This window comes from Stenella coeruleoalba (assembly GCF_951394435.1).
Source record: "Stenella coeruleoalba genome assembly, chromosome: 3".
Classification (NCBI taxonomy): Eukaryota; Metazoa; Chordata; class Mammalia; order Artiodactyla; family Delphinidae; genus Stenella; species Stenella coeruleoalba.
The window spans coordinates 153,026,983-153,038,247 of NC_137148.1; the positions used below are offsets into that span (position 1 = coordinate 153,026,983).

Consider the following 11,265-nt stretch of genomic DNA (forward strand, 5'->3'; position numbering starts at 1 on the left):
CACATTGACTATATGAATGATGAAGTAAAGTCAATCATGTATTTCCTTTCCAACTGGACAGAAAACAAAACTTTAAAAAGTGTTTGGACTACTGACTTTTGATTTCTTCTAAGGCAAGTGTATAGGTAATTTTTATTCCCTGATTAGGAGAAAAATGGTGGAAGAGGGCAGGGTTAAGAATTAAGATGTCAAGAGCGTGAGAGGTAGATGGCCAACCAGAGTTCCTAAGGTTCGGTGCCTGTAACTGTCGCCGCCGCTTAAGCCTGCCAAAGCAGTGGTACGGCTGCTGCCCTCGTATTTGCTACCTCTAGAAACATTCTTGCCAGTAGTGGCGGCAGCGGGACTCAATTACCCCCTTTTCTCACTCTCTCCAGAAGCTCCAGATGGCGTCTTCTGTGGGCAACGTGGCCGACAGCACAGAACCAACGAAACGTATGCTTTCCTTCCAAGGGTTAGCTGAGTTGGTACATCGAGAGTATCAGGCAGGAGATTTTGAGGCAGCTGAGAGACACTGCATGCAGCTGTGGAGACAAGAGCCAGACAATACTGGAGTACTTTTATTACTTTCATCTCTACACTTCCAGTGTCGAAGGCTGGACAGATCTGCCCACTTTAGTACGCTGGCAATTAAACAGAACCCTCTTCTGGCAGAAGCCTATTCGAATTTGGGGAATGTGTACAAGGAAAGAGGGCAGTTGCAGGAAGCAATTGAGCATTACCGGCATGCATTGCATCTCAAACCAGATTTCATCGATGGTTATATTAACCTGGCAGCCGCTTTGGTAGCAGCAGGCGACATGGAAGGGGCAGTACAAGCTTACGTCTCTGCTCTTCAGTGCAATCCTGATTTGTACTGTGTTCGCAGTGACCTGGGGAACCTGCTCAAAGCCCTGGGTCGCTTGGAAGGAGCCAAGGCATGTTATTTGAAAGCAATGGAGACGCAACCGAACTTTGCAGTAGCTTGGAGTAATCTTGGCTGTGTTTTCAATGCACAAGGGGAGATTTGGCTTGCAATTCATCACTTTGAAAAGGCTGTCACGCTTGACCCCAATTTTCTGGATGCTTATATCAATTTAGGAAATGTCTTGAAAGAGGCACGGATTTTTGACAGAGCTGTGGCAGCTTACCTTTGTGCCCTAAGCTTGAGCCCAAATCATGCAGTGGTACATGCCAACCTGGCTTGTGTATACTATGAGCAAGGCCTGATAGATCTGGCAATAGACATCTACAGGCGAGCTATTGAGTTGCAACCACATTTCCCTGATGCTTACTGCAACCTAGCCAACGCTCTGGAAGAGAAGGGCAGTGTTGCCGAAGCAGAAGATTGTTATAATACAGCTCTGCGGCTGTGTCCCACCCATGCAGACTCTCTGAATAACCTAGCCAATATCAAAGGAGACCAGGGGAACATTGAAGAGGCAGTTCGCTTGTATTGTAAAGCATTAGAAGTCTTCCCAGAGTTTGCTGTTGCCCATTCAAATTTAGCAAGTGTATTGCAGCAGCAGGGAAAACTGCAGGAAGCTCTGATGCATTATAAGGAGGCTGTTCGAATCAGTCCTACCTTTGCTGATGCCTACTGTAACATGGGAAACACTCTAAAGGAGATGCAGGATGTTCAGGGAGCCTTGCAGTGTTATACTCGTGCCATTCAGATTAACCCTGCACTTGCGGATGCCCACAGCAATCTGGCTTCCATTCACAAGTATTCAGGGAATATTCCAGAAGCAATTGCTTCTTATCGCACTGCTCTGAAGCTTGAACCTGATTTTCCTGACGCTTATTGTGATTTGGCTCATTGCCTGCAGATTGTCTGTGATTGGACAGACTATGATGAGCGAATGAAGAAGTTGGTCAGCATTGTGGCTGACCAGCTGGAGAAGAATAGGTTGCCTTCTGTGCAGCCTCATCATAGTATGCTCTATCCTCTTTCTCATGGCTTCAGGAAGGCTATTGCTGAGAGCCACGGGAACCTCTGCTTGGATGAGATCGGTGTCCTTCATAAACCACCGTACGAACATCCAAAAGACTTGAAGCTCAGTGATGGTCGACTGCGTGTAGGATACGTGAGTTCTGACTTTGGGAATCATCCTACTTCTCATCTTATGCAGTCTATTCCAGGCATGCACAATCCTGATAAATTTGAGGTATTCTGTTATGCCCTGAGCCCAGATGATGGCACAAACTTCCGAGCGAAGGTGATGGCAGAAGCCCATCATTTCATTGATCTTTCTCAGATTCCATGCAATGGGAAAGCAGCTGATCGCATCCATCAAGATGGTATACATATCCTTGTAAATATGAATGGTTATACCAGGGGTGCTCGAAATGAACTCTTTGCTCTCAGGCCAGCTCCTATTCAGGCAATGTGGCTGGGCTACCCTGGGACCAGTGGCGTGTTTTTCATGGATTATATCATCACTGATCAGGAAACTTCACCTGCTGAAGTTGCTGAGCAGTATTCTGAGAAACTGGCTTATATGCCCCATACTTTCTTTATTGGCGATCATGCTAATATGTTCCCTCACCTGAAGAAGAAGGCAGTCATCGATTTTCAGTCCAATGGGCACATTTATGACAATCGGATTGTGCTGAACGGCATCGACCTCAAAGCATTTCTTGATAGTCTCCCAGATGTGCAGATTGTCAAGATGAAATGTCCTGATGGAGGAGACAACGCAGACAGCAGTAATACGGCTCTTAATATGCCTGTCATTCCTATGAATACTATTGCAGAGGCAGTTATTGAAATGATTAACAGAGGACAAATTCAGATAACAATTAATGGATTCAGTCTTAGCAATGGACTGGCAACTACCCAGATCAACATTAAGGCTGCCACTGGAGAGGAGGTTCCCCGTACCATTATTGTAACCACACGTTCTCAGTACGGGTTACCGGAAGATGCCATTGTGTACTGTAACTTCAATCAGTTATATAAAATTGACCCATCTACTTTGCAGATGTGGGCAAATATTCTGAAGCGTGTTCCCAATAGTGTACTGTGGCTGTTGCGTTTTCCAGCAGTAGGAGAACCTAATATTCAACAGTATGCACAAAATATGGGCCTTCCCCAGAACCGTATCATTTTTTCACCTGTTGCTCCTAAAGAGGAACATGTTCGGAGAGGCCAGCTGGCTGATGTCTGCTTGGACACTCCACTCTGTAATGGACACACCACAGGGATGGATGTCCTTTGGTCAGGGACACCCGTGGTGACTATGCCAGGAGAGACTCTTGCTTCCCGAGTTGCAGCTTCCCAGCTCACTTGTTTAGGCTGTCTTGAGCTTATTGCTCAAAATAGACAAGAATATGAAGACATAGCTGTGAAACTGGGAACTGATCTAGAATACCTGAAGAAAATTCGTGGCAAAGTCTGGAAGCAGAGAACATCTAGCCCTCTGTTCAACACCAAGCAATACACAATGGACCTAGAGCGGCTCTATCTACAGATGTGGGAGCATTACGCAGCTGGCAACAAACCTGATCACATGATTAAGCCTGTTGAAGTCACTGAGTCGGCCTAAATAATGACTGTGTGCACAGGAGAATTACCCTGTACCTGAGCCTCAACCTTCTGGGGGAAAGGGAACTACTTTTTCCTTATCTGTACAATACCATGCTGCAGATGGGTGACAGACAATGATAAGAAATAGCACAGCCAGACTTGCTTCCTGCATGATCATGATCATGATAGGGAGAGACACAAGAGATGGGAAACTGCTGTTCCACAAGGAGTCTCCATAGAATTTTGCAGCAGCCAGGTGTCTGGAAGGTCTGGAAGGTAAGTCTGGAAGGTCTGATCTCCCTTGGTCTTCCATGGGATGGATGGTTAGTGTGGAAGGGAGATAGAGATTGCCCAGCCGTTTTGTGATTATCATGGATTGATTGAGTCTTCTGAATTAATATTTTTCTTTATATTTTGGGTATTGGAGCTTTTAAAAATGTTTGGTTTCAGGTATTTTTATTCATGTGAAGTGTGTATGATTCTCTTGAGATAAGCTTTTAAGCTAAAATATTCCTTGTTTTAGTTTCTGAACTCTACAGATAAATGGGGACTTTGCTGGTGTAGTCTTTTTATAGGTTTTGTAAACCACTTGAGCTTATATCAGTCATTTTAGTGTCTGACATAATGTTCGGAACTATCAGTGCTTTGTTGGTTTATAGATGATGGCTTAAATTCTTTTCCTGGTCCGTTTCCTTCTTCCCTTCCCCCCACTTTAAAAATTCTCCTGTAACTTGGCTAACAAAAAAACAAGTCTGATTCAAAACCTCCCAGAGTGTTTCTCTTAACCGCATCATCTGGTGCCAAATGAAGATTCTTAGGAGTGATTATTAATTCTGAAGGGCACAGTTGTGGTACTGTCACTGATGATAATAATAATGGATTTTTGGCCTAGAGTGTTGACCTATTTCACCAGTGTTTTACCGTTGACTGCCCCTCTATGCTGCTTCCAAAAGTGATAGTGTGTGTTAAGATTTTTACTTTCATTTCTAATGTTTGTTTGTTTGTTTTAGTGAGTCCTGTTCTTCCTTTTTCTTTCAGCAGAAATGAAATCCCAGGTAAGTATAAGTATTCAAATATTTGATCAGTAAGTCACAGTTATCTCCAGTACATTAAATAACTTTCATCAAAAAACATGTTATAGGTAAAAAGCTCTGAAGGACCAGCTATGTATATGATAATTATGTTTCAGACCTTCTAGGGTATTATATATAATAACTTGTCTTCTGGACGTGGTCTTGAAGTCTTTATGGATTCAGTCTCAGTAGTAGCGAACTGCACTGCTACTTGGTTTGGAGTACAAATTAGACTTTAGCCCTCCTGGAGGTTGAGTTTTTGGTATTGAAAACCATAGGAATGAAATTATTGTATTTCAACAAAGGATCGAGGGCTTGAGGCTTAAACAAGGCAACATACGTGTGGGAAGCAGTCAGCCTTGAGGGCAGGTAAGGACATGCCAGGCATGTGGCCGCTGCTCGAAGGGACTGTCCCTACTTGTTCCCCTCCTTGTTCCATTCCATGGGAGATAAATCACCAGGGCCCAGAGATCAGAAAGAATGTAAAATGAGACAAGCAAGCTGTCTCCCCCCTGCACATGCAGGTTATTTTTGATGCTTCTGGGTTTATGGGTTTCCTCCCAGGGAGGTTTATCTTGAGCCGAGACAGTCTGTAGATAATGTAAACCACCATCTGGCAACCTTCCGATTTCTAGTCTAGATAATCTGCAACTGTAGCATAATACAATTTGCCTTGCAACCATCAGTTGTCTTGATCCTTCTGATCCCACCCGTCGGTGCTACTTCAGTTCCTTACCCCTTCCCTTCTGACCCTGGGCGGTGAGATCCTCTTTCTCCGGCTGGTCCGCGGCAAGTGGCACTCGAACAGGGACCTGAAGCATGAAGGCAATTAAAAGAAAAAGAAAGTGCAGGTAAGAGAACGCTTATGCAAAATATGTGTGGCCACCAGTAAAAGTGAAACGAATAGCGGCATAAGGCAATAGTCAGAAGTAAAATAAGATGGGGCAAAAGGGCTCAAAGATGTATGAATTATTTGCTCAGGTTTTACTTTTGATGCTTAAAGCTCGGGGTAATAAAGTTTCTGAACTTTATTGTTGACTGAATTTTTACAGCATATCCATGGTGTATCTCCCTGGTTTCCTGATGGTGGCTCTGGTGACATAGAAATCTGGCAGAAAGTTGGAGAAGATTTAAAAAATTATTACGAGTCTCGAGGGCCTACTCATACTCCTGTTGTTACATATAGTTTGTGGAATCTGATAAAAATATGTTTAGATTCTTCTCATGATAGTGTTGATTTGAATGTAAAGTCAGAAAAACATAAGCCTCTGACAGAAGGAGAGACTGTATTAACTACTGTGTCGCCACTTCCTAAACCGAAAGAGCTAATTAATTTCAATAGTTTAGATGAAGAGGAACATTTTGACTTAACAGATGAGGCTTGTAAACATAAAAGAGAGAACTATCCTGAGGATGGTTTTCTAATGGCTGTGATAGATAAGTCAGTGAAAAAGCTGCAGGTTAATAAGGACTGTCTTCCTCAAAAATCTACATCTGTAAAAATGCTGAGTCCCTTGCAGCGCGCTGTACAAGGAGCAATAAAACGAGGAGAAGATCCTATTTTCTGTTGTCCCGTCATAGAAAGACCTGGTCCTGATAATCCTCAACAAGCTACTAGGGAGCATCAGGCTCTCCCTTTGAAAGTTTTGAAAGATTGAAAATCTGCCTGTGCTCAATATGGGCCCACTGCTCCTTTTACTACTGCTATGGTTGACAGGAGAAGCTCTTCCCCCCGCTGATTGGAAGTCTATTGCACGAGCTTGTTTAAATGGTGGAGATTATTTAATATGGAAGTTTGATTTTTATGAACGGGCTGCTGAACAAGCAGAAAAGAATGCTGCCCATAATATTCCAGTTGATTATCATATGCTGATTGGGGAAGGACAATATCTTTCTTTACAAGATCAATTAACTTATCCCTTTGTTGCTTATCCTCAAATAAATCATTTGGCATTACAAGCCTGGAGGAAATGTCCTTCTACACACAAAACTGAAGATCTTTCAAAACTTAGACAGGGACCTGATGAACCATACGCTGATTTTGTAGATAGGTTGTCACAGGCGGTGGGGAGACTCATTGTGGACGGACTCACTGGTACAATTGTAGTTAAGCAACTTGCTTTTGAAAATGCTAATAATGAGTGTCAGGCTGCGATTCGACCTTGGAGAAAACGGGGAACATTGGAGGATTATATTCGCCTTTGTGCAGACATTGGGCCTACTTATATACAGGGTGCTGCTGTGGCTGCAGCATTAACTAACGTGGGGTTTAAAAACAATCAAAAGAAAACAAAGACTTGTTTTAAATGCGGAAAGGGCAGGTCCTTTTGCTAGAGAATGTAGATCTTTTAATTCTAACCCTAGTCCTTCCTTCCCTACTCAGAAACCTCCAGATGGTCAGAAAATCCCTGGTTTATGCCCTACATGCAATAGGGGAAAACATTGGGCACAAGATTGTTGCTCAGTGGCCCACAAGGATGGGCCACCACTGTCGGGGAACTCCTCCCGGGGCCTTCCCCGGCCCCAACAAATAATAAGGGCAATGTCTGTGTATCCTCCTCAAATTATCAATCAGACATTAACCAAAAACAAAAACATACAATATCCTCGCTCTCCAGAGCAACACCAGGAAGCGCAGGACTGGAGCTCAGTACCTCCGCCCGATATGTATTAACTCCTGAAATGGGTCCTCAGGCCCTCTCTACGGGCATCTGTGGACCTTTACCCAAGGGTTTGATGGGACTATTATTGGGAAGAAGTAGCGTCGCCATGAAAGGTTTAACTGTTATGCCAGGAGTCATAGATTCTGACTACGAAGGAGAAATAAAAGTCATGGCACAAACTATTAAAAATATAATAACTATTTCTCCTGGTGATAAAATTGCACAATTGCTACTTTTGCCCTTTGTACCTCATGGACAAATTTTACAACATCAAAAGAGAGAAACAAAGGCTTTTGGATCGTCTGATGCTGCCTACTGGATTCAGAAGATAGGGAAAGAACGTCCAGAAATGAAATGAACCATTAATGGAAAGGTTTTTTCAGGTTTGTTAGACACTGGAGCTGATGTCTCTGTTATGACGCAGGTACACTGGCCTAAACGTTGGCGCATTAGTCCTACTATTACAGAACTTCACGGAATAGGACAAAGTTCTTCTCCTATGCAAAGTAGTCAGTTTTTTTTTATGGCAAGATAGTGAGGGCCATTCAGGATATTTCCAGCCTCATGTTTTGCCTGGGCTGCCTTTAAACCTCTGGGGCCGAGATATATTAAAAGAAATGGGAGTATTACTTTATAGTCCAAACTCTCAAGTCTCTAATATGATGTTGTATCAAGGATTTCTTCCCACAAAAGGGCTGGGAACAAATCAACAAGGAACTGTCAGTCCTATTGATGTGAAAATAAAAAATGATAGACAAGGTTTGGGTTTTTCTTAGGCGCCTTGGATTCTCCACTCACTGCTGATCCAATTACTTGGCTGACTGATGACCCTGTATGGGTGGACCAATGGCCCCTCACAAAGGAGAAATGAGAAGCTGCAGAACAATTAGTACTGGAACAATTAGGGCATTTAGAAATTTCCAGTAGTCCTTGGAATACTCCTATTTTTATTATCAAGAAAAAATCTGGAAAATGTAGGTTATTACAGGATCTAAGAGCTGTTAATAAAACTATGCTAATAATGGGAGCTCTTCAACCAGGCCTACCCTCTCCAACAGCCATACCACACAATTATCATCTTTTAGTTATAGATTTAAAAGATTGTTTTTTCACTATTCCTTTGTTTCCTGAAGATAGAAAACATTTTGCTTTTAGCTTGCCTTCCTTAAATTTTAAGGAACCCATGAGGAGATTTCAATGGAAAGTATTGCCTCAGGGCATGGCAAATAGTCCTACATTATGCCAAAAATATGTGGCTCAGGCCTTGACTCCTGTGAGAAAAAGGTTTCCATCGTTATATCTCATACATTATATGGATGATATGCTTTTAGCCACTGATAATATTTCTTTATTAGAGACTGCTTTTCCATTTTTACAACAGTCCTTACAATCATTTGGCTTGGTCACTGCCTCAAAAAAATTCAAAGACAATCTCCATTTTTATATTTGGGAAAATATATTGATAACACTACTATTAGGCCTCAAAAACTGCAAATTCGAGTTGATAATTTAAAAACATGAAATGCTTTTCAAAAATTACTTGGAGATATTAATTGGCTAAGGCCTTCCTTAAAACTTACTACTGCTCAATTACAGCCTTTGTTTGATATTCTTAAAGGTGACTCAGATCCTTCTTCTTCACGCTCTATGACTCCAGAAGGATTTCAAGCTTTACAAATAGTCAGTAGATCTATCAGTTCTACACAATTAACTAGAATTCATACTCACCTTCCAATTTTCTTAATAATTTGTCCAACTCCTCACGTGACTACTGCCGTCTTATGGCAAACTGTTGGAATTATTGAATAGATTCATATGAAAACTACACCCTCTAAAGTTATTAACCCTTATTATGAACTTATTAGTAATTTAATAATGCAAGGTAGAACTAGATGCTTACAACCTATAAGTATAGAACCTTCTCAAATTATTATCCCTTATTCAGTTAGTCAACAAAATTGGCTTTTTCAACATAGTAATGAATGGGGTCTTGCTCTTGCAGGATTTTCAGGTACCTTGGAACGCCATTACCCTGCTGATAAATTGATCCAATTCAGCAAACTTAACTCATATCTTTCCTTCTATAATTAGGCAACAGCCTGTTCCTCATGTACCTTTGGTTTTTACGGACGGTTCTTCTTCAGGAGTGGCTACTGTAATCATTGACCACAGAACAAACCTCGTTAAAGAAACTTCCTTGACTTCAGCTCAACGTGTTGAACTGTATGCTGTCATTATGTCTTTTAAACATTTGCCTTCTATATCTTTTAATTTGTTTTCTGATAGTAAATATCTTATTAGCTTGTGATTTCTTCTGGAGACTGCGAGCATAGGACATACTAATGACCCTGAATTATCATCCTCTTTTTGTTTGCTTCAACAGCTTATTCGTTCCCATGATGGTCCTGTTGCAGGTCTGTATATCCGTGCTCATTCTAACTTGCCTGGTCCATTGACTAAACTTAATGCGACTGCAGATGTTTTAACTCGATCTAAACGTGATCTTTATCCTGTACATTTTCCTCCCAAGAATAGAGTTGAAGTTACTCCTCCTCCTCAATCTCTTTTCCCTAAAGCAGGACAGGTCCCAATTTACCGTACTCCTCCTTTCCGTTCATCATGCTGTCAAGAATGGCTAATGTACTGCATTCATTATCTTCATACTCTTGATACTCATGGTCCATGTCCTGGACACCCTCATATTATGGTAAGTTATGATCAAACTGCTTCACAAGCAGCACAGCCGTTGCACGCTTTACACCGTCAGTCGGCGGCTACATTGCACGCACAATTTTCCCTTACTGGTGAAGCCGCCCCACAAATTGTTAAGCAATGCCCACAATGCTTACCTCACCTTCCTGTTCCACATTATGTTGTTAATCCTCGTGGATTATTACCTAGACATTTATGGCAAATGGATGTTACTCGTATTCCGTCTTTTGGGAAATTACAGTTTGTTCATGTCACTATCGATACTTATTCTGGTTTCCTCTGTGCTACAGCACAGACCGGAGAAGCTACTAAACACGTTATCACTCATTTATTACACTGTTTTGCTTTCATGAACCTTCCCAAAATTATTAAAACAGATAATGGGCCCGCTGCTTTTGCAACATTTTGTAATTCATTACAAAATTACCCATATTACAGGCATTCCATATAACCCTCAAGGACAACGTATTATAGAACGTGCAAATAGATCTTTAAAGCTAACTATTGAAAAAATAAAAAGGGGGGAATTGTATAGAACAACGCCACATAACCTTATAAATCATGCTCTGTTTATTTTAAATGTTCTCACTGTTGACAAATTTGGCTGCTCTGCAGGGGGAAGGTTGGTGGCTGAGCCAAGATTGGCCTCTCAATCTCCGGAGGTCCTCTGGAAAGATCCGTTAACCAGCACTTGGCGTGGTCCTGATCCTGTGTTGATTTGGGGACGTGGTCACGTGTGTATCCTTCCCAGATCAGTGCCTGGACCTTGCTGGCTTCCTGAGCGCTTAGTCAAGCAAATAGATGGCTCGCCACAGCTCACCTAGTTCAGAAGATGAAGAAGCTCTGCACCTCTCCTGAAAATTTGACAGTGTTGATTCAGAAAAAGAAGAAGAAGAGGAGAGCACTTGCCAGGACGACTCAAAGGAGTGATGTTCCAACTTGGGGACAAATTAAACAACTGGTTTCATGAGCTCAAGAGTCAGTGAAACAACAGAATAATCCTGTTACACCTGTAACTTTATTTTTGGTTATGTTGGCGACCATTTCATGTGTTCCCTTTGTTAATGCAGCAACTTACTGGGCCTATGTACCTTATCCTCCACTATTACAACCCATATCTTGGTCTGAAGCAGAGTTTCCTGTATTTTACAATGATAAGTGTTTATGGGCCTCTTATTGGGAATATAAAACAAATCAATATGTCTGTAAATTATACTAACTGGTTTAGTACCCATCCTGTCTGTCTTAGCCCATTGAATCTGGAAACTGGATGTGTAAAGGCTATTAGTTATGAGCATACAGATGTTTATGA

The 11,265-nt window shown here is 41.9% G+C and overlaps 2 protein-coding genes across 6 annotated transcripts in view; one reads left to right on the forward strand and one right to left on the reverse strand.

The window, feature by feature from the left end:
- Positions 1–4,950, forward strand: part of LOC307183364 (UDP-N-acetylglucosamine--peptide N-acetylglucosaminyltransferase 110 kDa subunit-like) — a 33,556-nt gene extending 28,606 nt beyond the window's left edge. The window contains exon 4 of the mRNA XM_079915739.1: positions 375–4,950. Within this exon, the coding sequence (XP_079771865.1) occupies positions 375–3,524 (3,150 nt within the window). The 3' untranslated portion in view covers positions 3,525–4,950. The remainder of the gene's footprint in view (positions 1–374) is intronic.
- LOC307183366 (metabotropic glutamate receptor 7-like) overlaps positions 1–11,265 on the reverse strand; it is a 198,368-nt gene that overhangs the window by 47,362 nt on the left and 139,741 nt on the right. For 3 of the 5 annotated variants that reach the window (XM_079915753.1, XM_079915768.1, XM_079915759.1), the window contains one exon: positions 6,192–10,807. The exons of 1 other annotated variant lie outside the window; for it this stretch is intronic. The gene's annotated coding sequence lies outside the window, so the exon portion shown is untranslated. Of the gene's footprint in view, positions 1–5,163; positions 5,391–6,191; positions 10,808–11,265 lie in introns of those variants that run through there. One more of the 5 variants, XM_079915770.1, reaches the window with a different exon arrangement.